Raw genomic sequence first — 26,559 nt, forward strand, 5'->3', positions numbered from 1 at the left:
GCCCTGAAACATCAATGGTCCCTACCCTGAGGGCTGAAATTTTCAGAGTCATCTACAAGTGGTAAACCACTGCCACTATGAAAATATGGTGATATGGTCATCTCTAGTTTATGAGACATTGGACCCTTAAAGATATGCACTATAATCATTATAATAGGATTTTAAAAATCGGGCTCTGAAACATTGGAAACAAAATCTCTTTAAAACAGAGGTTTAGCCTGGATGAAATTTTCAAAAACAGACAGACAGTCTGATAGATTTATCAAAAAATTCTTAAAACATTCTCGCTTAGTACAATTTCAGAACACAGAATTCTGCATATAAGTGTATAACTTGTAAAACCAAGTATTTTTTTTCAATTAATTACCTAAATTAAGTTTTATGTGTAATTCCATTACACACATGTTCAATTTTCAGCATAGTCTATAAAAATAATAAATTGGCAAAACGAAACTTAGCCTTTATAGATGAATGCAGTTGTACATGTATGCAACCTGGGAGTGTAGAAACATTAATTTTAATCCTTACTGGATTTCCATCAATATTTTTTATAAAATCTGAACCAAAAACGTGAGGGAGAAACCCTACTATGGGGGAAAAGCTACTATATAGTAGCTTTCCCCCCCTGGGGGAAAGGCTACTATATAGTAGGTCTTCCGGGGGGAGAAGCTACTATGGGGGAAAAACTGCTATACAACACCGGTAATCGCCCAATCAAAATGAACAATTGTACTTTCATATATACTTCAGAATTATTTTTTTTCCTTGACTGCATTTTTAAATTTTCCATTACTCAGTTTTAAATTTGTTGTACCAATGAGAAGAACATTTCATGTATTCTGTTAGGTGATGATCTTTTTTCACAGGGACTACTTCTTTCAGGGCACATGCAGCAGCTTCCTGGGGAGTGTGCAGTCTGTTTACATACAAACGGAAAGGGTAGACCTGTTTGGAGCTAGATATTTTTTAGAAAATGCCGTATCGCTTGCCCTTTTTATGGTGTTAGCTGATGAGATAGGTAACAAATAACATTTCTTCCGAATATTTTGTCATTGGAAATACAAACTGATTTTTTTAGAATTTTTCCTATCTATAGTGCTAAATAGTGAAAACAATTACCGATGTGATACCTTGAATGTTCAACTGGTCAGCACAGATTGACACAGAATAGGCGTCGGAATCGGGGGGGGGGGGGGGGGGGTTTGCAAAGTTAGACCCAACCATTAGGCACATAGCAGAATAGAGGGTTCAGCCCCCCCCCCCACCCACTTTTTTTCGCAGGAAATATAATTGTTCATTAATGTACCTTTGAAAGATTGAGAAGTTGGAGTCATAGGCATACAACCCCCCCCCCCCCCCCCCCCCCTCCCGGATTAGGATTTTCATGGTTTGGGTAAAAACAATTGTATGGTAGGTAAGATTTTTTGTTTTGGAAGTATAGGATTTTCATGAATCGGAATTAGGTTTTTTTCTCTCAATATTTCTGAGGATCAGTCTAGCCCCCCCCCCCCCCCCCACTTTCAATTTGCTTCCGACGCCAGTGCACACCCGTTTGTTATCGATGCCAAACTGTCTGACTTCCGAAAAGTCTGACAAACAGTTTACACCAAAATTTATTAAAACCAGTTAAATGAATTGTATAGTAGATTTATTTGGGTAATATTAATTTGTTAGTGAAGGAAAGGGTTATCTTCCTTGGCACATCATTACGGGCCATATCATATGATATGAAAGTATTCATGTACGTTTCTGCGGAGCTATGAATAACAGTCAGTCAGATGATTTTGTCCTTGTTCTCCATACTCCATTTCGAGAGGGTGTGTGGTTGAATGATACCAATTATAAAAAAAATATTATTATATCTAAAAAAAAAAAAGTTAATGTAGTTAGTGACATAAAAAATAAACGGGATGATGTTTCTTTGTATTTTAATCATTTTCAAAAACAAAAAGAATTCAACTAAAACGATTATTTGCGGTACATATTGGGTCTGTTATAGCCATGGTACATGTATATGGAATCATACAACTAAAATCAAAATTTGTAATTTAAAACTAACAAAAGAGTAATATTTTTGTGTTTTGATATTTGATTTTTTTCCAATTTTCGATAAAAAAAATTCAAAAAATATAGTAGAAGAATCCTTTATTATTTTATTATGAGATATGCATGGTTCCGATGTACACAACTGTGACTAAACATGCATGAGTGAGCAAACATTCTTAATTTTTTATTTTTTTTTTGTTTAGATTCAATTTTGCGTCAATTTTTTTTTTTGTGATATTCATTTGTGGTATGTTTTATTTTGAATGTCATGCATAATTTCTGTATATTTTTGTTTTGTATTCAATAAATCAGTCACATTTCAAGCCACCGCAAAGTATTAAGTGAACGACAACCCTAAAATCTATTATGGTATGAAACAGATAAAGAGTCTCCCACTTCCAAAATATACTACACAAAATTAATGCTTATAGTAATCAGTTATGAATAAGACACTTGTTAAATTAAGGGTCCTCCACACACCTGGGAAAAGTTCTGCATACAAGCCAATTCTTCTAAATTACTAAAAGCATATGCTGGAATTGAAATCACGGGGGGGGGTGCAATTTAGGGGGAAAAGAAACTTTTTTAAAATTTTACCGCTATTCACGAAAATAAAAATCCTTGCGGCATTCGTACTGGGGACCTGCTAGTCAGTAGGTAAAAACTTGTGATGGAGTGTCGATGATCCTTAAAATCGTATATTTTTATTTTGAAAAACTCTAACAAATCATTGCAAATTTTTTATAAATTTATCTTTGCTGATTTTAATTAATACATTTTGTAGTATTAAAGATGAGAAAATTCTCACTCCAATTAAGATTATCGATCATTTTTGGAAAAAAAAGAATATTTCTAATTTTGCAGATAGCAGCGTGTTCATATGAATATTTAGTTAAACTTCCACAGTAGTTAAGATTTGAATCATTAAAGCGTTCAGGGATACCCCGAAACATCTTTAGTATTTTGTTTACTTTAAACTGTTTTAACCAAAACATTAGCAATATTCGCTTTTTGTTATTTGAAAAATAAACAGCTGAATGTTTTCAGAAACATTATTCAAAGTTTGCTGATTATCTGTTGACTTTATGAATTGATTGTCTAATTTGCATTCGGTGTATTTTGTAAAACAATAGTGTTCGTTGTTTCGACTTCCAATCACAAAAACCACAAAAATCATAAACGATCTTTGTCTTTTTCTTGAGATTTTTTTTTCGAAAACATTGAAAGACTTTCTTTTACTTCACGGTTAACCATTTTCAAGGCTTTACCCGCGGTTAAGCCGCCATTTTTATCACTCTTAAAGGGACATGGTCACGATTTTTGTCAAAAATTATTTTTTCGATTTTAATGTTAACAATGCTTCAGTTGGGCATTTTTAATAGGCAACCAAAATTTGAGTATCATGTGATGAGTCATAAGCGAGTTACAGAGCTCATAATTCTTCGCTATTTAAACAAAGCGTTTGTTTACATTTTGAATGTTGAAGTGAAAATTCCAGTTTTAGACCTAAAATGAATGTGTAAATTGATAGGAACTGTTTATTTATGCTTAAAATTAATAATAAGATAGATAAATCAGCTTTAAAAAGATTTTTTACTGGTATATTGAACCTATGTAAACAAAAACAGGGCACGAGCCTTGTTTACATGACGAAGAATTGTAAGCCCTGTATCTTGCTTAAAAGTCAACGACTGGCACCCAAATTTCATTTTATCATTAGAAATGCATTCCTAAAGCATTGCAAAAAATAAAAACAGAAAAATAAGATTTGACCAAAATCGTGACCATGTCCCTTTGATATCAACTGTATTCCATTCCGAAGACATAATGCTATGGAACAGACATAAAAGCATCGCAAATGAAAACGTTGAAAAATTGTGTGAGGTGTTCCGAGTGACTAGATGTCAACATTTCCCATTATAAATCTTAAAAATCCGTTTTTGTTCCTTTGAATATTTCAGAGTTAAAAAGATAATATGTCAATGAAGATATCTTGGATACCTTCCTTTTTATCTATTTTGATTTTACTTTTTTTCATAGGAATGTGTATTTTCATTAAAATCGTCCAAATGTGCTGCAGAAATATCTTAACACAGACTAAAAAGTATACAAAATATTTGAAGCAGAAAAAGATAATTAACAACTTGAGGTGTGTTTAATGTGACAGAGGCTACTTCATTCCTTGCTTGTTTCCGTCATATTTATAGTATGTTAATGTCTTTTTTAATTTCATCAGGTCATGCCTGACCGTATCATAAAGCATCAGAATAAGCCGGAAGTGTTTATAAAAATACGTGTGTGGGACAATCTGTGTGACCTCGGTTTTATTTTTCAGTGTTGTTTTAATTTGACATTAACATCAGGAGTGTTTTGTTTCAAAATAAAATTTAAATATTTTATCGGGATGTCGTGTATATTACAAAATTTTTAAAGGATTTGAACAAGAAAATTAAAACAATTATGAATTTACAGGTACAAATAAATCAAGTGGGTTTTACTCCATAAGGCGGACAACATTAAACAAAAATAGGTATATTTATTTTCAAAGTAACACATAACAGAACAAACAATGAAGTCATTCAAACAGTACACTTGAATCGCCCCGACCCAAGCATGCATGGATTACATCATCAATCACTTGACCGATAGGGGCCGCCACTTGTCTGTACTTTGATCCCTACAGCCACATTGACACTTATTACGCGGGCATCTGTCTCCTTCACACATACTCAGACAGAACCAGTTTATTCCCGCAACGTCTTTAAACTCACCAATGCCGACACACTGGAGCTCCTCGCCGGCGGCACAAGTCAGCTTGCCGCCCTCGGTCACGATGTACTGTTCCTCTAACATGTACTCCCTCCTTCTGTGGGGGTCAGGGTAATGGTTGCGCGTGCTTCTTCTTAGTCTGAAGCGTTCCCCGGAGAGTGAGGCGCCGGGTGCTGACAGATGACTGCCGCCTGTGTGCCCCGCGGCGTTGGACAGGGATCCCGAGCGGCGTTTCATCGTAAAATCTTGAGGACCCAGATCGTGAGGATTCTGTGAGAGGGTGCCGCTCTCCACCCCTCCTCCGATGGTGTCCTGAGCGTGGAGGACCATGTTTGCCCCTAGAGACTTGGACATGATGACAGCCCCGCCGCCCGGCCGCTCAGCGTTATGTAACTTGTTGACCATGCCGAGGTCCATCAGAGAACCGCTGGGACCCACGACGAGCGGCCCGTGGTTGTGACCACTCAGACCGCTGTGTCTGGTAGCCACAGTATTCTCCAGCTGTAACACAGGCGGACGTGTGTTGGGATGATAGCCCTCGTTATTGTTTGAAACAAATCCTGAATTTTGATTTCCCGCTGCGACAGAGTCGAATTGTCCCTGAATAGTTTCGTAAGGTCCATATCCATTCTTGTCAATATTGTTTGCCGATACATCGCCATTGTTGATATACTCTCGCATTTGCACATCGTTTACTTGCGATGGCCAACCGACGGGCTCTTGGGCATCCATTCTGAAGCTTGGGGCAAATCGGAATGGTTGACTTGTGCTTTTGCTATCGAAGGGTACGACGGGAATTCCCATCACCCTGTTGTCGTATGCACTGAGGCCTGGGGACCCGTCCCTGTTGGACTGCCGCTCCGAGTACTGAATCATGTTCTGATTACGTACAGCACTTGGCCCGTAGTTGTGAGAATCATAGTTCATTGAACCTGGTCCGTAGTTGTGCTCAGTATCAAACCGATACCCAAGCGTGGTTGACGGACTGTAGTTAGCCTGACGCGGTGAAGATTTTGGAGAAAGAATGTCGTTGAATAACGCCTTGTTTTCCATCAGTGTATCAATATCGATGTTTTGGAAGATAGCCTGGACAATCTTCTGCTTGTCCACTCCTTGTTCGTACATCTCTCTGTATTTCTGAAGAATTTCGGTAATCGGTGTCTTCGTTGTAGTTGGTGCAGGCGTGACAGTGGTGGATTTCCGAGTGGTGGTTGTAGTTTGACGTGGTGTTGTAGATGCTGAAAAAATGAAAAAAAAACCACATTTACAGCGTCTTTCAACTTAAGATCTTAGATTTCTTGAAATAGATATATGACAAACTAAAGTGTATGTGTATGTTTCCCCTTATCACTGAAACTGAAAGTTTAACCCACCTTTTGTCGATTGAACCTTGAATATCTCGATTGGTGCAGGTGGGTTCCACCGCCTTACTGGACTTGGCTTTTTAGGTGTATCGAAATCTACAAGAAGCATGGGATCAACTGGGATGGGCTGCCCATTTGGCCTTCTTGTAGTGAATCTAGTGGTTGTCGATTTTGTAGTGCTCTTTTCAAAAACATTTTGAAGTTCTTCGCGGATTTTGGGTGGAATTGGTATGTTTGCAAGTTTTGCCTTTTCCAAGAACTCATAGAAACTAATTTCCTTGTCAGTCTGGGGGGCGGTAGTCTCTTTGTTCGTGTTGGTGACTTGTCTCGATGTGGTGGCTGTTGTAGTTGTGGATGGTGTAGTGTAAACAGTTGTTGTTGTTGTTGGTTGTGGTGTTGTTGTCGTTGGCACTGTTGTAGTTGATTGTGTTGTTTGTTTTGTTGTCCTCATCGACGTCGTTGCTGATGAAGATATTGATGGTGATGAAGTTAAGTCAGCCATTTCCATGAGTTCCATGTAAGGGTCAATACCAGTGGTTAGAGGATCTGTGGTTGGATAAGATGTTGTTTTTGTTGTCTCCAACTTAGCCAAGCCCTGTGTTTGTGTCCTGTAGAGACGGTTGTATACGTCTGGATGGTGTTCCATCAACAGTTGCTTTAGGATGAGTTTTTCTGAGAGAGTTGTTTTCGTTGTAGTTGGTTCGGGCGTTGTCGTAATTGTTGTTGTGGTAGTTGTTGTTGTTGTTGTTGGAGAATACGTCGTTGTTGTTGTTGTAGGAGAGTATGTAGTGGGAGGAGCCTCAGTTGTTGTGGGATATGGAGTCGTTGGTTGCTGAGTTGTCCACGTTGTAGAAGTGGGAGATCGTGTTGTTCTTTTGACCATCGTCATTGGGATGATAGCAGGTTCTGTTACACGCTGTTGTGGACTCATGTGGAGTTCACGGTACAGCATTGGACGGAATATCTTAAGAAAATTTCTCATAAGCACAGCTATTGATTCTGTCGTTGTTGTCGGAACTGTTGTGGTTGTCATATATGTCGAAGTGGTTGTTGGTATTTCAGTGGTAGTGGTTGTTGGTATTTCAGTGGTAGTGGTTGTTGGTATTTCAGTGGTAGTGGTTGTTTGCTCCTCTGTTGTTGTTGTTGGTCTTGGTGTGGTTGTTGTTGGCTGTTCTGTTGTTGTTGTTGGCTGTGTTGTAGTTGTCGGTTTTATTGTTGTTGTTGTTGGCTTTTGTGTTGTCAGTTTTACCGTTGTTGGCATCTGTGTGGTGGTTGTTGTAGGCTTTTGTGTGGTTGGTTTGCTTGTTGTAGTTGTTGGCTTCTGCGTTGTTGTTGTTGTCGTTGTCGTTGGCATTTGTGTTGTACGAGGTTTTGTTATCGGAACTCTTGAGGTGATTGCATGTTGATGTATTTCCAAAAGCTTCATTTTCAGATTTTCAATTTCTCTTTGCAGCTTTTGCAATTGTAATTCCTGTATCTCGCGCATCTTTTCCATTAACGATGACTCTAAAGGAGCTGTACTAGTACGTGTTGTTTGTGTTGAAGTCGATGAAGGTGACGTAGGGGGAGACTGCGTAACAGTTGCTCTTGCAGTTATCATTGAAGATTTTGATTTTGAACGAGAGTCTACAGAACTTTTGGCTGGCATTTCAGGCATAGGGAGAAGAAATCCTGATTTTTTCTTCTCAGTCATTGGTTCCAATAAAGGAAGTAATCCACCGAGATTCTTTTCCTCCATAGGAGCTGTCTTTTCTCGAGAAGGTAAATTTGATTTCCTTTCTTCTTCTAAAGGTTTAGTTTTATACATATCAGCATGAATTGTGTCCAAGTAAACTGGCACAGATGACCCTGTGTTTGTCTTAGAATCGAACATTTTATCATGTAACTCTTTATCTAGCAAATCATAACTTTGTATCTTATTATTGTTTTTGTGCATTTCCGCATGTAGTTGTGATGTAGAACTTGATTGCGTAGATTCAAGGTTATTATTAGCAACAGAACCCGCTGTATTTTTTGTTACATATGTTGATGGTATATTCTGGGTCGTTAATGTTGAATGAACGTTCTCCTTTATCTTGTTCTGTGACTCTTTAAATTTATTTGGCTCAAATAGTTCTTTGAATGCTAGTGCTGAAACATCATTCAAAGGGGTTTCCTCTTGTAATTGTGTTGTAGACGAAACTGTGCTAGATGAAGCAGTATATATTTTGTTATTATTCGGAAACACTGGTAACTTATCCAAGAGTGATTTAGGTTTAAAGTCCATGTTTAATAAACCTACATTTTCCTTTACTGCTTTGGGTGTTTTAGTTGAACTTTGGGTTGTCGTCGGTTGTTCAGTGTTTTCTCTGAATGGTAGAAATTGAGAAGACTTTGATTGTTTGATCCTTTTATCTGAAGGTAAGTAAGAAGATGGCGTAACCTTATCGGTTATTAGAGAGTCCATGTTTAACAAACCTACATTTTTGTTTTTAGCTTTTAGTGTTGTGGTTGAACTTTGGGTTGTCTTCGGTTGTTCAGTGTTTTCTGTGAATGGTAGAAATGGAGAAGACTTTGATTGTTTGGTCCTTTCATCTGAAGGTAAGTAAGAAGATGGCGTAACCTTATCGGTTATTAGAGAGTCCATGTTTAACAAACCTACATTTTTGTTTTTAGCTTTTAGTGTTGTGGTTGAACTTTGGGTTGTCTTCGGTTGTTCAGTGTTTTCTCTGAATGGTAGAAATGGAGAAGACTTTGATTGTTTGGTCCTTTCATCTGAAGGTAAGTAAGAAGATGGGGTAACCTTATCGGTTAATAGCGAGTCCATGTTTAACAAACCTACATTTTTGTTTTTAGCTTTAAGCGTTGTGGTTGAACTTAAGGTTGTCTTTGGTTGCTCGGTGTTTTTTATGAATGGTAGAAATGGAGAAGACTTTGACTGTTTGGTTCTTTCATTAGGGTTTGAGTAAGGAGAAGGTGTAACCTTATTGGTTTTGAGCGAGTCCATGTTTAACAAACCTACATTTTCATTATTAGCTTTAAGTGTTGTGGTTGAACTTGAGGTTGTCTTTGGTTGTGCGCCGTTTTCTTTCATTGGTAGAAATGGAGAAGACTTTGACTGGTTGGTTCCTTCTTCAAAGGGTAAGGAATCAGATGGTGTAACTTTATTGGTTTTAAGCGACTCTTCAATTGTAGACAGCGAACTGTCGGTTGACAGTGGTGGTGTAAATCGGTCTTGGGATGGACTATCAACTGGAGATGTGACCTTTCCGGTCGTTGTTGTCTTTGTAGTTTTGGTAGTGTCCTTGATAGCGAGACGCCCTAACAGCCCAGAAGATGATGTCATTTTTTTACTTGTTTTTTCTATAAAACTTTTTGAATTTACGTCCGCTTTTGGCGTTGTGTGTGTACGATAGGTTGGTTGGAGGGTTGTCTTTGACGGAGTATAATCTACTGCTTGAGAAGGTGTTTTTATGGGTTTTTGTGTTGATTTAAATGAGGTCTGTGGTGTAAAATCTCTGTTGACTGTACTTGCTGAAGTAAAATCCTCTGCAGGGTATGTATCAACAAGCACCGTTGTTTCGGATGCTGTTCCCTCATTTTCGCCTTTATCCATTGGGGGAAGAATCACAAAAAAGTTCATATAAGGATTATCTTCCATTGGCAAGACATCCGGGAGGGGGTTTTCTTGTGGGCTGTATACATTTATTCCTGTTGTGGTTTCGTATGATGGGTCATATTTAGTAGACATTTGTGCTTTTGTATATTTTGTTGTAGAAGAAGTCGACTGCGCGGTAGATGATGCTGTAGTGTATTTTGTCGTTTTGAATTTTTTTGAATCCCATTTTGGTAAAAGGCCTTTCTTGGTTGCTGCTTTCAGTGTTGACTTACTGGTAGGTGAAAGTGTCGAAAACTGTTCGGTTGTGGGTCTTTTAGGTTGAATGTTCTGAGTTTCCTGAAGTGTTTTTCTCTGTTGGGGCTCTACTTTTTTGATAGCTTGCATGAAAGAATCTTTGGTGTCTGTTTGCTTACTCTGTGACTTTTCAACTATTTTATTGACTTGACTTATCTCATTGACGCTTGAATAAGCTGGTTCGTTGCTTTGGATACTCCCTGAGTTCACATTCTTATTACCAGCTAATTTCATTATAGCTTCTAAAAACGTATTTCTTGCTAAATTTCTAACGCCTTCCTTCTTCGGTGGTTTTGTACGAACTGTTGTTGGCGCGACTGTTGTGGGTTTTGGTTTAGTAGTAGTTTTCTTAGTGGTAGTTCTTGGTGCTTGAGTTTTTGGTGTTTTGTCAAAATAATCGTATTTGGAAGGCAACATTCCTTTTTGGTACTTCCCTTTGTCAACCAGAGCATTATCCGATGGTATGAGGTTTCCTGGTTTTTCTACTTTTTTCACGCGTGTAATGTCTACATTATCATGAAACTCTCCCATCTGTGGTTTGTCATTGTGTATCATCTCATCTAAACCCATCTTTTCTTTCTTAAAGCGACGAATAGCTGCAAGAAAAGCATTAGATGGAGCAGCTTTTTGAATGATACCATCTTTATCACGAAATTCGGGTTTTTCTAAAGTATTAACACCAGACGAATACATTGTCTGATGTTGCCTTTTATTGTTCTGTCGGACGTATTTGTTATGAGGGATACTTGGAACATTTCTGAGATTCGCATACGCCGGTGGGCTAGGGGTAACATGCACCCTAGATTGTCTTCTTGGAACTGGGGGTTTGTTAGGGTATGTTGGATTTACTTTGGGTGTCACATACAGAGGGGTTGATCCAAAATGGTTTTGGGGTGGTTGTGTATTTCTTATGACATTCAATCCTTTACTTTGTAGATTTGGGTCAACTTCCTGTCTCGCAACTATTTGCTGAACCATTTCAAAAAATGATGGAGCAGCCCTGGTTGTAGATTTGGTTGGAGCGGCCGTCGTCTTTTTTGAGCGAAGTGGTGGAAGAAGAGGCATCTTGCTTTTCTTCGTCTTCTTTGTCTTCTTCTTGGATTTCTTTGGTCCAGACTGACGTTTTCGTCGAAGTGCGCGCGCATCAATAGCAATGTCAGCACAGTTTATAGTGGTCACTGTACATCCAGAACAGGAGGGGTCGGCTGTAGATGAAAAATAAGTATTGTTATTACATTATTTATAGTAATTTTATCGGAATAGTTAGATTTATCTAAATGTTACATGTTTGCTTGATATTATCTAATGATGTATATGTAGTATTACCTTCGATTAGACTCCATCTTAGAATACAGTTCTGGCAGGTTACTCCTGCCGGTAGTCTAGCACTGAATGATATTTCTTTGGATGGAATTACGGGGACCTCGACATCATCTGTTTCGGGTATATACAGTTGAATGTCTTGGACACAAGCCTCGTTTTCATTCTTCGACGAGTCATTGCGGACACAGAGGGAAACCTGAATGGATCCTTTACGTGCGTCACTGACGAGGGCTGACACTTGTACGTCACTTCCTTCCGTGTATCGCGTCACATATGAGTATTGCTTTACTGGCTTTCCCAGGGGGCCACAGTACCCACATGGAACACCCTGTAACATAAAGCTTGATGTAGTAAAACAGTCCACGTTTTTGGTGAGTATTTTACCAGTAAATTTTGAAAGAAGATATTATTACAATGACATACTGAGATGAAAGTTGATAAATGATGCATTGGTGTTTTTACAATTAAGTCTGTTTAATTGTGTGGGATTGTGAGATTTTAGTGATAAACTTTTATCGAACCAAGAAAAAACGGTTTGCCTAAAATACAAGTACATTGTAGTCGTATAAAATGGCTTGGTTTTTCAAAGGATGTAAAGAATTGTCCCTTGACAACATTACAATACCTGTGTATGTCGCTTTACTTTGATTCTAATTATACAAATTAATTAATTGGCGGAAATACTAGTAGCTCTTAAGATAGAATATTGACATTCAATACATAATTTATAGTCATGAATTAATTACAACTGTGCTGTATTGTGTTTTGTGTTAAAATGATAACATTCTTCTTTGTGGGGGAAAAATAGAAATAATTAGCATTGTTATTGATTCTGTACAAGGTCATGGTATAAAAGCAGATATTTTTTCCTATTTATGCCTATTTTATTAATTTTCGATAAATTTTATTTTCAAAATGCATGACTAAGTTTATGATACTTAGGAGGAATTTAAGGATACAAGGCAAAGGTTAATTATATAACAACGCTTTTATTTTAGACAGAAAAAATTCAATTATCGTATGTTTATCCATCATATCTTTTTCTATGAACAGAGTATTTTGAAAATTCTTCCTATTAACTGAAACTGGTATTCATGTAATGAATTCTGATGTGATGAAGGTTATTCGAACCCTTTTCCCCAGCAGAAACTTTAATTTTGTCATTTTTTCATAATACGTTGATCAAACTAGTTTTTATTCGTTCTTTTCCTTCTATCGTTTTAACTCTCAACATGCTTACAACGGTGAGCCCGATTTAATTTTTGCAACTTTATTTTTGAAAAGTGATCACAATCTCAATTTTTATTTCTGTGACGCCATATCAGATCAACGTCCCTTCTTTTATAGCATACAGCCAACTACTATTTAAACACAACCTGCCGATCGCCTCTCATTTTATTGTCATGTTTGCGGTATTTCTACACATCGTTATTTCCTTTTCCAACGTAAAACATAAAAATCGTGTTGAATTTTAACAAACAGAACGAAATCCCCGAGGGTTTTTTTTTCACCGAGTTGTCCATGCACATCTGATGAGGGGATGCTTATGTTGACTGACCTATGCATGTCTTTGGTGACACTGTTAAACTGTTACAAGTAAAATGGAATCTGAGGTGCTGTGACCCGCACACGTTAACATTCTCATCACAGCCTGGACGAACACAGATCGGCTCCTTCAACCTTCACGCACTCGTAAATATATGCAATTACGAGACCTCTCGCCCTTTGTACCACGCATGAACTTAACTTAATAGTGTTCGTTTTATTTCTTCTCATTTTTATTTTGAATTAAATTAAATGAATTTGATTTATGTCTTCATGATGGTATGACATAATCAAATTGATATGATGTACAATATACCTTGTAGCTCTATTTCTGTTGATAAGTTGACAATACTATTCGATAATACTCAAAGTGACTCTATATTTTATACATGATCGATGAAATCTTTATATATCGAGTTATTATGCTGTTAAAAGATTGATCATACAGATATAATGTACAAATATCTGTCATTTGTACATGTAATTTCAGAAACGGAAAGTACTTTTAAGACATGCCCTGTCTGTAGGGGCTCTTATTGGCTCGTTGCTGGCCTTGGTGAAGCAAATCTTTGGTACGTACGTAAGTAATTTTAAGAGAATCAATACATTGATGGATTAACCTGATCGGCATAATGTAAATGTTACCACCAATGACACCCCTCGGCCACAGTACATATAGGATCAGAAATGTCACGAACTGCACTCTCGGTGCTGTACAAGAGAGAGAGAGAGAGAGAGAGAGAGAGAGAGAGAGAGAGAGAGAGAGAGAGAGAGAGAGAGATGATTCCGTTAAATAGAAAGCTGATAACAAAAAGTCCATCTGTTTAAATAAATGAAAATTGTATTTTATTTGCTTGTTCTACAATGACATTTAAACTCTGCAATGTTTTTTAATCACACCAATACAGAAACCGGTTATGATACGGAGTATTACTACATCATCAGTAACTACATGTATTATCTTTAGTACGTCGTTTCTGATTAATAAATAAAAAAAACTTTTACTTCTTTTTAAACATATAAGATTTTCTTGTGAACCTTTGAAGAAGCAAATTGAATTCCTAAAAAGTATGATAAAGAATTAAATTATCAAACTACATTTTAAATACAATTAAATAAAATTAATTTATGATAAGAAAGCCTACGAATAAACTTAAGACCATAGATCAATCAGAAGGTCAGCTGTGGTGTCCAATTAAGAATCATTATTTATAATTAATTTAGCGCCAAATTACTGGTACAGAGCCGTACAATTTAAAAATGTTGTAAAAGTCAGCATCAGTGATGTATGGTAGTAATTATATCATCAAGACAATAACAAAAACACTTATTTCCATTTGATGAAGAAGAAATTAAACCCTTTTGATTTTTACAGAGTCCTATGAACCAGTATATGAAATATTTCATTTCCTCGTTTGTCGCCGGATCATTAAAATATTTTTAAAAAGTCGGGTCACGGATTTAATTGAAATTCATTCATCAAGCCAGCAATAATTCAAAAAGAAATTGGTAGAAGACAGAGGGCCCACTTCATCCTTTATTAATTTACTAATTAAATTTCCTGCAGAGGTAAATGTCACACATTGAAATTCAACAAGTGACGCTGGGGTTTTTATGAAATGAAATTTAAATATTTATCTAAATATACACTTAGGAAAAGAAAAACTTGCACGCTTGCGCCATTCTAATATGTGTTTTTTATTCCTTATATGTACAGCTGTGCATTTCATTACCTATCTAAAACAATAATGTATATTTTTCACTAGCTATATAGTGTATTCTGAGAAGCGCTTTTTGAGAAATAAATGTACAAGAATAGTCCATACGAAGTTGGGGACTATTCTTGTACAGTCAGTGGTTTTGCATCTCATAAAATGCAAAGAATGGTCAAGACCGACTCAGTTCTTCTGGCAAATTGGTATTTCGTGAACAAATAAATCAACGCAAGCACCTCTTTTTGCAAATTTTGGATTCACTGCTTGAAAAATTCAAGTATACTTACTCAAGAGAGTAAGACTTAATTTGCAGGACCTTATAAATATCGGTGTTGTCACGATTATGTAATTCTTTAAATCAGAGGGTTGGAACACATAATGTATCGTAACCAGCGACACTTTAGGCTGAATAATTTATGTTTTCAGAGTTGCACTGCTTCATTTTTATCCCAAACACATTCAGAACTTTGCTTTCCAAAACGACGATTTTATTAAAAAAAGCATTTGTAATTCTAAGCAGTAGGCAACCATATTGCATAATAAATATGACTAAAATGTCCATCTGTGACAACCTTTGTTGACACATAACTAGTGTGTACATCAATTTGGAGACCGCATGCTTTACGTTAATTACTGTGAAATTTGCACGCGGATTAATCAACGAAACCCACGAATACATGCAGGACTGGAGTGACTTTGGAACTGATGTATCGCTAAAATGTAACTCAGAGTTACGGGATCTCTAAGTCAATATAAAATGTAGGTTTCATTTCAATAATGAAACTACTTGTGTTTATTCGTAAATTAATTCCATCTGATTAAACCGTGTCCTTTGGTCTCATTTATCTCCAGCAGGCTTTGATTTGACAGCAACATATTCATTCCAACATTAATATTGCTCCTTTTAACTTTACATACACGTTAATTAATATACACTTCCACTAACTGCAAATTGGATAGTCGTAGGTATACATTTATTTACTTTTTTTATGAAAAATTGCCATTTTTTCATTATTAATACTTTTACAGACAAAGTGTGCAATATGCAGTTATTTACACACACCTTTTATAAAAGTAATGAACGTATATTACCAAATATTACTGTACATTTTACATTATTTTTTTCATAAATGGCAAGAAAAGCGTGTGTAGAAATTAATATTATTTATTGCTACAACACTTAGCCCCCACCCCATTTAATTATTAGATATTCATATAAAGTTGTCAACTTTCATTCGTAGCCAACTAAATCAACGTCACCTCTGAATCGTGCAACGGCAAACACTTTAACATTGCTATTAAAAAATAAAAAAAAATTAACATCTTAAATCTCCTTTAATTTTTTTACTGTAGACACGGCCTTTCCTTAGATTTTTGACCTTCACAACTACTTTTTCTCCACATGTATTTAATCCCAACTGAGTCGCTCAAAGAAAACGAACAAAAACAATTTATTTCTTAGATTGAAATTGATATGGCATTTGATTTTATTGGTCAAATTATTCTAGAATTAATACCGGGGTATTTATAATAATGATACCAAAATGCATTCGCAGCAAATTGTAAAGACTACAACAATTTAAAAAGGAAAATAAAATGTTCGTAAATTTACACCAACGTTTAAAAAAAATCTCAACGTATATAGATATAATTAGTCACAGACTGTATGATAACCTAGGAAATAGCTCACACACATACACAAATCGCTACTAATACTAACCTTAGAACACTGAAAACTCGCTGGCGAAAGCTGGGGTTCGGGGTTCTCTAAATTCCGAACTTTGTGTCTTGGAACAGGGTAAATAAGTTCTGAGTAAGTTTGCACTGCACTACTAAATCCTTGTACTGAACACAAAAAAAGGAGCAAAAACGCACCCATGGTCAAAATATGTCTATTGGTAATACAAATATATTGGGGACAATCCATTCAAATGACAAGCTTGAAACAGATGAAACTTTTTCACTCGAAAATAAAAGTTCAGAAAACTATCACATTGTTTCAGACCATGTCAACGAGAACCCCGCTTCTAGGTGTTCAAGCGGTTCGCGGATGAATACATCGTATGCAAATTTTGATGTTTTTAAAAAGAGGTACAATTTTAATGTCTGACGCTTGACAGCTCTCAAAACAAGTGAAGCATGGAAGGTATATTCGTTTTTCTTTCATTCAAACTTCCTGTAGAGATTTTTCTTCCATTTCGTAATAATGCTCCTTATATCTCAATTTTTGGTCTTTTGAATATTAAAAAATGCAACTAGTCCAGCAAAGCACTGTATAATACTCACAGCTTTGACAGCCTATTGTTGCGGGCTTTGTTCTGCATTTTTTGATGAAAATTAATTAGGAATGGCAATTAATTTTATGTTAACATCTTCATTTGTACACAAATTGCATACAATAAATGGACGTGTCATAATTTTAATAAGACGAATCGCGCACTGGTCCTAGAACAGAATTATCCGGAGCCTGGAGAAATGTAAAAATAGATAATGTATAAATACAAATAATAATAATACTTAAAAAGATAAAATCCCTGGACAAAAAGCAGATTTCCCGATTTAAACTGATGCCTTTCCTACGGTGTTATATATATATATATATATATATATATATATATATATATATATATATATATATATATATATATATATATATATATATATATATATATATATATATATAACTAATAAACAAAGTATTAATATAATTAGAAGAAGAGGTAAATAGCATCTCATCTTACTCAAAACAATAGATGTACAATATATAGAATCGCCCCCTGTTCTCACCCAGTATAAAGAGAATATAATCGTTTGATCAGCAATTCATTCATCATCATAACGATCTAACTGTGGTTATCAATGGCAGACATATACGATCATAGTCATGGTCGTACACACAGCCCAGGCCTGACAGTCATAGCTGTTGTAGTGTCTCCGTAATGTGTGGGGAGGGTTCCAGTAACGCCGTGGAGGGAAGGAGGGGGGGGGGTAGACAATCCTATGCAGTCTGCTTTAAAATGCAAACTCTGCGGCATCATTATGCAATGTAACACTTACCTATTGTACATAACATGTCAAGTGAAAAAATTACGATACAATGAAAAGAGCAATTAAAGTTGCATTAAATTTTAAGTAACAAAACAATCAGTTATGAAATAAGCTTGCACGTATTTGACCATGCAAATAGAGAAAGGTCTAGGAAAACATCATTTTAGAATAAAAACCATTTTTTTATTCAGATAACTGCGAATGGTCACTATGTGCGTTTTATTCATTAAAGAGCAGCGTTGTTACTTTACCTAAATACATGTTTGTCTATACCAATTTACTCCGATTGTGGAGAAGTGTTATTTTAAAATCTTACGCGTTACTTTTATATGAATTTGTACGTTCCTCTGTTCCAAACATCAAATTATTCTTGAAAATACGGTAATCCGAATGTCGGCGGTTATTTGGTGAAAGAATCCGACAAAAACATCGGTTTGTATGAGGCATAATTTGATACTGTAAGGATTAAAACTCGCAATAAGTATAGCTTTTACCTAAAATTAAGACTAGCAAAGATGAGTTGTAGTTTTGTCAGATGTCTTCTTAAATATCTGACATTTGAAAAATGGCTAATTATAATACGTATGTTTCCTTATTTTATAAGCTAAGGGAATCTTAATGGAAAAACTTTAAGATTTGTAAATTTGAGAGGATGGTATTGAGTGACAAAATTGAATGTTTCATTAGATGTTATTGTTCCTGACGTCACACCTAATGAAAACCAGAGGACAGGCTGGATTAATTACTTACACTGTAAAATGTCAGACTTAACAAACACTTGTTAGTCATTTCAAACAATTAACACAGTTTACTTAAATCAGACACGAATTCATTTTCTATTTTTAGGATAAAACTCCCAAATGTGGGTTTTTTTAATGAATCCATAACCTTGTCATTATGACAAGCGGTTTCTGAATTGTTGCTATAACATGTTATAAATACAATAATCTATTAAATATGTGGTTGTACAAACACAGAAAGTGATTAGTTTATGGGGGAAATTTATTCAATTTCTTGTTTTACACATTCATGTCTTTATTTTGCATTTTCTGAATATCAATGATTTATGGAAAGAAACATATTAGATAAAAGAAAAAAAGAAAATGAAGAAAAGGAAAAATGTCAGGAAAGAAATATAAAAAAGGAAAATGTTAACGTCGATTTTCATTTATCGTTTATGTCTATTTGTTCTATAAATCCATTGTTTGATTATTATTGATTGATATTTATGAATTGATTGATTTTTGTTTGAGTTAAAGTTTCTTGTAGCTTACCACATAACCAACTATACGGTTAAGACATTATGATAGATGGTGAGGGACTGAATAGATACATCATACCGTCGCTACAGAGTTAATACGTCAAAACGAAGGAGAGAAAGAAAAAGATCCTGATTTTGATAAATATTTTAACCCCTATTTATTATACTTTATAAGATTGTATCGAAGAACACAGAGTTATCTGTTCACACTCGGTCATCAATGTACCGGGTCCTTTGATTTATTGCATCTCATTAATTAATTCAGATTTTTTAAACAGAAGTCTGATAGCCATCTACATTGTCAGCTGTCAACGGTTCCTTTCATGTTACAATCTATTTCAATCGTTGTAGAATTCATTATTCTATAATTCTTCATAATTAACTGTCCTTCTGAATATAACACTTCTTATGATAATATTGCTATGCTTAGAATGAAATTGACGCTTACATTTCACAGCTATGAAAAGTTATTTAAAAAATCAATATTAAATATATTAAAAGGTGTTTTACTTGATGATTAATATAATTTCATCTGATTACCTGTAAATTTTTTCGTGTTTTTTGTTTTGTTTTTTCATATTTTTTTTTTTTACAAAAGCAGCCCACGATACCAGGAGGCACTATATAATATATTTCTTTGCCAAACACATTTGTCAAGATATAATATTAATATTTATTATTAAATATATTAATATATTATTATTATTTAGACAAACCGAATTTAAGACCATTTACTTTTTTAAAGCTGTCATATGCATTTGTATACAGAGAGGTTTCAGGCTGACACAACTTTATCCAGGTCTGTGAATGGATTTTTTATGAGATGTCCACATATTTTAGACACACTTTTTGTTCAGAACAACAAAATATTTTATCATACCTTCATGTTAAATACTGAAATCTGATTGGCTTAGACGCAGTTGATAATCCGTTCTATTACTCTCAGTGTTAGCAACACTCTTAGCAACGGGTTACACAACGAATTGTTACATGCGCGTAAATTATGCGCGTACGGTTCGCCGTAGAATTCGCGTCATTTCTACATAAAAGCAGTAAAAATTTCTCTAAAATTAAGACACTCAGTATGATAAAATAAATAGTGTCTGTTTGGGAGGATAACAGTTGAAAGTGACACCCCTCGAAAATCATTGTCAACCTCTGCTTCGCGTCGGTTGACAATGGTTTCCTCAAGGTGTCAGTTTAAACTGTTACCCTCCAAAACAGGCACTATTTATATACTAACGATTGTGTCAATATATTTTTGTAGTATTCTCTTATAGATCTTGCGTGCATTTCATCTATTCAGCAAAATAGTTTGCAAGTTATATTTTGATGAATATATCACGTGCGCCATGAATGCCTACAATTTATCCCTCACGTCCATTATTAACAATAAAGGAACATTGATCTAAATTTTCAAAAAGAATAAAATTGTCAAATATAATTTTCAAAGTTATTCTGTCTTCTAGATTGTGTTAACTGAATCTCTATTTTGAATACAATAAATTCTAAACACAAACTAAACTAAATCATGTTTTTTTTTTAAACCAAACAATTTTCTATAAAGAACATGGTCGCGTCTCGCAGAAGAAAAAAGGTTTACCAATGTTTTTTTCCTCAACAAAGTCAGTGTATCCTTTGTTTTGTAACAAGAAACCAATTACATCGCCATAAATTTCAGGAGCACTAAAACGCAGAAAAATACACCAAAATGTGTTTCAAAATTACAATGTTGACGGACACGTGTCTGCTGTAGAGCATGTTCTATTAAGTAAATTAATTTTTAGAAGCACGCAAGATTTATCTTAATTATAACTAATAAACAGTTCTCACTTATTTTGCATATAAAAACAAAACAAAACCAAAAACAGTTTGATGGATGATCAGGATTTCGGGATTCAGTGATAAGTATTACGTATTCTGCTCACGGCCACCAGACACAATCAATTAACCTCGCTCATATTACATGATCACACCTGTAATTATTACCTGGTAAACTTCTCCGAAATGACTCTGCAACGACCTGGAGATGCTGAGGAAATGCAGGGTTCAATTAATTGTAGAATACACGTATTCTCGGGGAATAACAAAAGTATGACAAATAAATTATACATGGGATTTTTGATGTGCAGTATCATCACAATACGATGAATCCTGCGTTTCTGTGAAACAATTGAATTTACATGACTGTATAAATTTATGATCACCAGTTAATATAAATACTTTTTGCGCTTTGTGTTCTGACAGCAGTGCCAAATCTCTACATTTTTCTTTTCAAGAAAAAACCTCATGACAGCCAAGATGTACAACCTACGTTGTACCGAATCAAGCAAATACAGAGAAATACTATAACTTTGACAGAAAAATCAAATCAGCTGTGAGAAGGAGCATTTATAAAAGTATTTCATTTACTATTATACTTAAATGAATTTTACTGCAAACCCTTGACTGATTGATTGAAGAAGTACTAATAAAACGTATACATATACATTCATGTTGTAGTATAGAGCGGCCGTGGTACTTGGTACTATACCTGTAGTTTAGTTGTTGGTCATATCATACGAATCCGTCATTTCTACTTTATACCGATTTCTAAGAACTCAAACCTGTAAAAATGAAGAATTTTTTTATTTTTTAATTTTTTACAAAAGATGGAAGAAAGACGCTTAGGATGTCTGATCTGTAGTTTTTACCTGTGTTATAAAAACAAGAGCTATGAAGATGAACAAAATGAATAAGGTCAGGGTGCCAACAGTTCCTGCACCGATAGCTGAGAGATTGACAGGGACACGGAGGTAACTATTAAACAGGAACATTTTGGTACTTATATTCTAATGTAAGCTGAACATGTTGAAAGTTGTCAAAAATAGTCTCTTATATATCAACAACCTGTCTCCGTGCGATTAATTACGAGATGTAGACATACTGAAGGTGTTCTGCATAATTAAAGACCAGTTAGAATGCAGAAACAGCCATTAAAATTAATAAAAGCATTTTTAAATAGCATAATAAGAATTATGGATTATTCAGAAACATGTAAGGCGTCAGCATTGTTATTATGCAAAACAAATTGCTTTGCTGCGTGGAGGATGCCCGGAGTATCATTGACACACAGGATAACCATCAAACGTGATTTACCTGCTGTTCACCTGTAGATTTATTGCATCACGCTTTGGTATCCTCTCTACATTCTTATCCTCACAGTCACCAAAGAATGGAAATTATTTCAATCGGAATACGAATTGGTTATCAGATACACAACGTGCATGTTTCTTTATCGAAGGTTCACTTAACAATAAAATGCTTTCTTTGGTGATTCATTCGGGATATGAAGGTAGCGACATTGCAGGAAAAATACATAACCCGCATTAGCGTGTTATGTAAATTTTTCTTGCAATGATCGCTACCTTCATAACCCGCATGGATCATCAAAGAAAGCATTTTATTGTTTATATTAACACCTTTCTTTAACTAGTTGATAAACTGATTATGAAAAGTTAATAAAATTCACTAAATTACTGTTAATGTACAAAAGTACGTTAGTTAAAAGAAACAGCCAAATCGTCTCCTGTGAGACTTTGAGTCTGACATCGCCATGATTATTTCGTGCAGTCCGGGATTTTACTAAGGTCGCTGTAGGTTCAGACCAATCGATAAACAGGGCGTGTCAATTTCAGTCCTGTCACTTTCAGCCGCTGTAGATTTCGACCAATCGATAAATAGGGCGTGTAGATTTCAGTCTGACTGTTTCTATAGAGCTATTAATTAACTATAAGTTTCCGTAAGAAATAGAGGAAATTATGCTTGGTAGATGTAAATATATCATGGTATCGCCATGCAGCCCACGTGTCGACACATACTTTACTTACCCATTATTATATACATGTAAGTAGCCACTAGAGTACTAGTAAGGTACAAGCGGCTTCACTCGATATCAATCTTTATCTTCCAAAAAGGTCAATGAGGAGACCACACATGGCTGTCAACTCTGCGGGGATCGAGTCGAAGAAGGCGATAAATTCTTGCATGCAGTGTTCGGTCAAAGTGAATAATGCCCTCTGTATTGTATATTGTCATTCAGAGGAATTCAAATGAAAACCAATTCTTAATGTTATTATCATTGTAAGATCACTTGAAACAACTCGGACGATTTTTTAACGTAAACATCCGAGTACGTTCATGTCACTTGCAATGCAAAGTCATCGTATACTTTCGTTGCATTTAATGATTTTTTCAAAATATTGAATAAACTCCGTTTGAACCTTGTGGTTTAGATCTAATTTATTTAAAAAAAACAAAACTGTGGAGCATAAATATTTACATTTACATTCCACATATTTTTTGCTTGTAAAGTGTGTTGAAAGCTATGGCAGCTATACACACAGGGTACTCAAAGGTTAAAATGACGAGTTTTATTATGACGTTACAAACGTTGAACGCTGTTAACTGCAACGTCACAAGCGAAAATCAAAGTTCACACTTGCAGCTGTTACTGTGGGGCTTCCATTAATATGAACTTACCCTTAGGATAAGATAGGAATTTCAAGGTATAAATCACATTTTCAGACAAGGCATGAAGTTAAAATAATGTAAATATAAGCATTGAATCATGATTTTTTGAAGTATACAGTCTCATAACTGCAGCGATGCTTGCATACAAATTTTCATAACGCACTAACGTGCGTAAATCAATTTGTATGCATACACCGCTGCAGTTATGAGACTGTATACTTCAAAATATCATGATTCAATGCTATATTGGACTGATAACCATTATATAATTCATGTTATTACACTTTCATGTTAGATACTGAAATCTGATCACCATTTAAAATACGTTCTATTACCTTCGTTAGTAACACACTTGACAATGGGGTAATACGACGAATTGTTACATGCGATTAAATTATGCGCGTACGATTCGCCGTATGTTTCACGTCATTCCTATATAAAAATGGTAATTTTTTCTTTGAATTAAGACATTCTGTATAAAATAATAAATAGTGCCTTTTTGGAGGATAACGGTGAAAATTGACACCCTTCGAAAACCATTGTCAACCACGGCTTCGCGTCGGTTGACAATGGTTTTCTCGGGGTGTCGATTCAACTGTTACCCTCCCAAACAGGCACTATTTATTTTATTATACTGAATGTCTTAATTTTAAAGAAAAAATTACTGCTCTTATATAGGAATGGCGTGAATTATAAGTCTACGGACTTTTCCGATTTTTTCCCGATTACGACAAAGAGCACACGGCGGGTGTGACCGGTCAGCAGGGGATGCTCACTCCTCCTAGGCACCTGATCCTACCTCTGGGGTTTTCCAGAAGTCCGTGATTGCTCTGCTCTGGACTATTTATTGAATACAGAATTGTCCACGGATTTTTCTCCGTTTTTCGCGATTCATGATATTTTCTCAAATTACGACATTTTTCCCGATAAGGACATTTTTACCCATTTGACATTGTGTGCACGGCGGGTGTAACCAGTCAGCAGAGAATGCTTACTCCTCCTAGGCACCTGATCCTACCTCTATCTATTTGGAGGTCCGTGTTGCTTTGCTTTGAATTTGTATTCCGTTTAATGGATTTTTGAAATGGTTCACGGTTTGTTATGGTAACATTATAAGGTATAGATAATATGCCAAAACATTGCCATTACAAAACATTGCCTTTATAATTTGCTTTAAATTGTCTGTTTTTCGTAAATACTACATACTTGTATTTACGTGTCTTTCCCCAATCTAGTTTGTTTTAATTCTAAAGTACTACCAATAATGTCTTCAGTGGAAGCGTTATTTTGGTTTTAATAAATGATCCTAAAAATCTTTTTAAAATCCATACGCATATATTTTTCTGATGAGTGTGCTACATGAACATATCAAAACACGATTTACACTTATACATGTATAACTGGCTACGTGTAACTTAAATACTCGTAAGTGTTGGTAAATTGTTGTCATAAGCATACATAATTCATATGTATATAACTGCTGGTCAAAAAAGATTCCATTAAAATTATTATGTTGATATTTTGCAAGAACTGAAATCCATCAAACAAGACACATTTGTCTGAATCCAAAACGGAAGGTGTTTGCTTTATCTTGCGTCTAAATTGAATAGGAATAGCAGAGTTGCGTTTCTTACTTCAACGATCACATGGCAAATTGCCTTCTATAATGCATCGTCTCAAAGCCACTGTCCGGAGCCCGCAAAGCTCTCTTCCAAATGGAAGAAGATCGTGCATATATGGCCATGGATTGCGACAATGATCATAATGTGTTTTTATCCGGGCTGTTTGTAAGAGGTAGCAAGTTCCCTTCGATCGTGTATACAGACCATACCAAAATCGGCATGTCCACTGCGTAGGTCAAGTTTATAATAAAAATAATTGGTATAAAGAACAATTCCAACTCCCTCTCACTGCAAAGATAATTCTTCCCGAACATCCTTATGTCATTTATAGCTAGCTAGGCCCAAATGATTACATTTATTTGGAAACGCTACACAATATAAAGATTTTGAGTTGTTCTCTCCATTGTTTGTACATGTATACAACTAAGTATAGAAGTCGTGCTCATACGCGGATCCTGGGCTGCGTTTTACAAAAGAACTTACGACCTAATCAATAAATGCTAATTAATCACCAACTAATCAGTGATTTATTCTTATGGCTGGAAAATATAATTATGGAAATTGAAATATTTGTACACAAATGGATTTATGTCAATTTTGTTCTTTAGAGATCATTTTACGAGGCTGTAAATATTTACGACTTCACTGAAGTTTGCCAGGAGGGTGTCTGGCGTTTTTTTTTCGGTAACTAACTAAGTAAATTTAAGATATTTTCATTTTTCAGAGGTTCGGAACTCCACCCCTTCCCCCTCTGGATTCGCGCGCTGTTCTAGAGAAAGCGACGCCAATTTCTGTTTGTCCGTCTTGAAGACCAAATTGAAATTCTATTTTTGAACGACAATGATATCTAACCACGATCCAAGTCCCATAAGATACTTATTTTTGAAGGGAGTTTATTTTTGAAGGGAGTTGAAAGACAAAGGATACCGGTATATATATGACAGTTTAATTTTTAAAAACTCATATCTTTATAAAGAAGTATTTCAGTATCATTTACTGAGACAGTCTTGATACTGACACCGCACGGCTCATCACAGTACCCAGAAGCTGCAAACACCCCGACACTGCTTTCTCTTATCACGAGAAACTATACTTAATATTAGTACTGGGTCAAGACCAGTTTAATAAGTCATTGCGCCCGCATTGTTCGTCTCCTTCTGGGAATTAAGTGAAAAACTTTCACTGATTAGTACATTTATCACATATACATATGTAAATGTCGATGCCCGGCGAGTCAAACCTGTCTTTGTCTTAATTTGTGAGAAAAATTAGTCTTGTTCCTCGTCGCAGTCCACACCTATACGTTATGCCCCCCCCCCCCCCCATTATGGCTTTATTGATTTGAAAACAAATATTGTTGTGTATATTTCTGTAAAATTTGTGGTCAAACATTTATATACTTGTAGCTAACATGGCTATGCCCCCCCCCCCACCCCAGCATGGCCTAATATGTTAAAAAAAC

General features: G+C 35.5%; 1 protein-coding gene across 1 annotated transcript; it reads right to left on the bottom strand.

The window, feature by feature from the left end:
- Window positions 1-4,549: 4,549 nt before the first annotated feature.
- On the bottom strand, window positions 4,550-16,697 carry LOC128173365 (mucin-2-like). The gene is made up of 4 exons (XM_052839047.1): window positions 16,375-16,697; window positions 11,398-11,722; window positions 6,189-11,276; window positions 4,550-6,053 (listed from the first exon to the last, which is right to left on the bottom strand). The coding sequence occupies exons 1-4, from the start codon at window positions 16,579-16,581 to the stop codon at window positions 4,681-4,683; spliced, it is 6,993 nt and encodes a 2,330-aa protein (XP_052695007.1). The 5' UTR covers window positions 16,582-16,697; the 3' UTR covers window positions 4,550-4,680.
- Window positions 16,698-26,559: the final 9,862 nt, after the last annotated feature.

This window comes from Crassostrea angulata, chromosome 2 (assembly GCF_025612915.1).
Source record: "Crassostrea angulata isolate pt1a10 chromosome 2, ASM2561291v2, whole genome shotgun sequence".
NCBI lineage: Eukaryota > Metazoa > Mollusca > Bivalvia > Ostreida > Ostreidae > Magallana > Magallana angulata.

Coding starts and splice junctions, on each gene's coding strand:
- LOC128173365 (XM_052839047.1), bottom strand. CDS start 16,581: ATGGATTGTCCCCAATATATTTGTATTACCAATAGACATATTTTGACC. Junction 11,723..16,374: donor CGAGTTTTCAGTGTTCTAAG/GTTAGTATTAGT, acceptor TTTATGTTACAG/GGTGTTCCATGTGGGTACTG. Junction 11,277..11,397: donor AAGATGGAGTCTAATCGAAG/GTAATACTACAT, acceptor TTTCATCTACAG/CCGACCCCTCCTGTTCTGGA.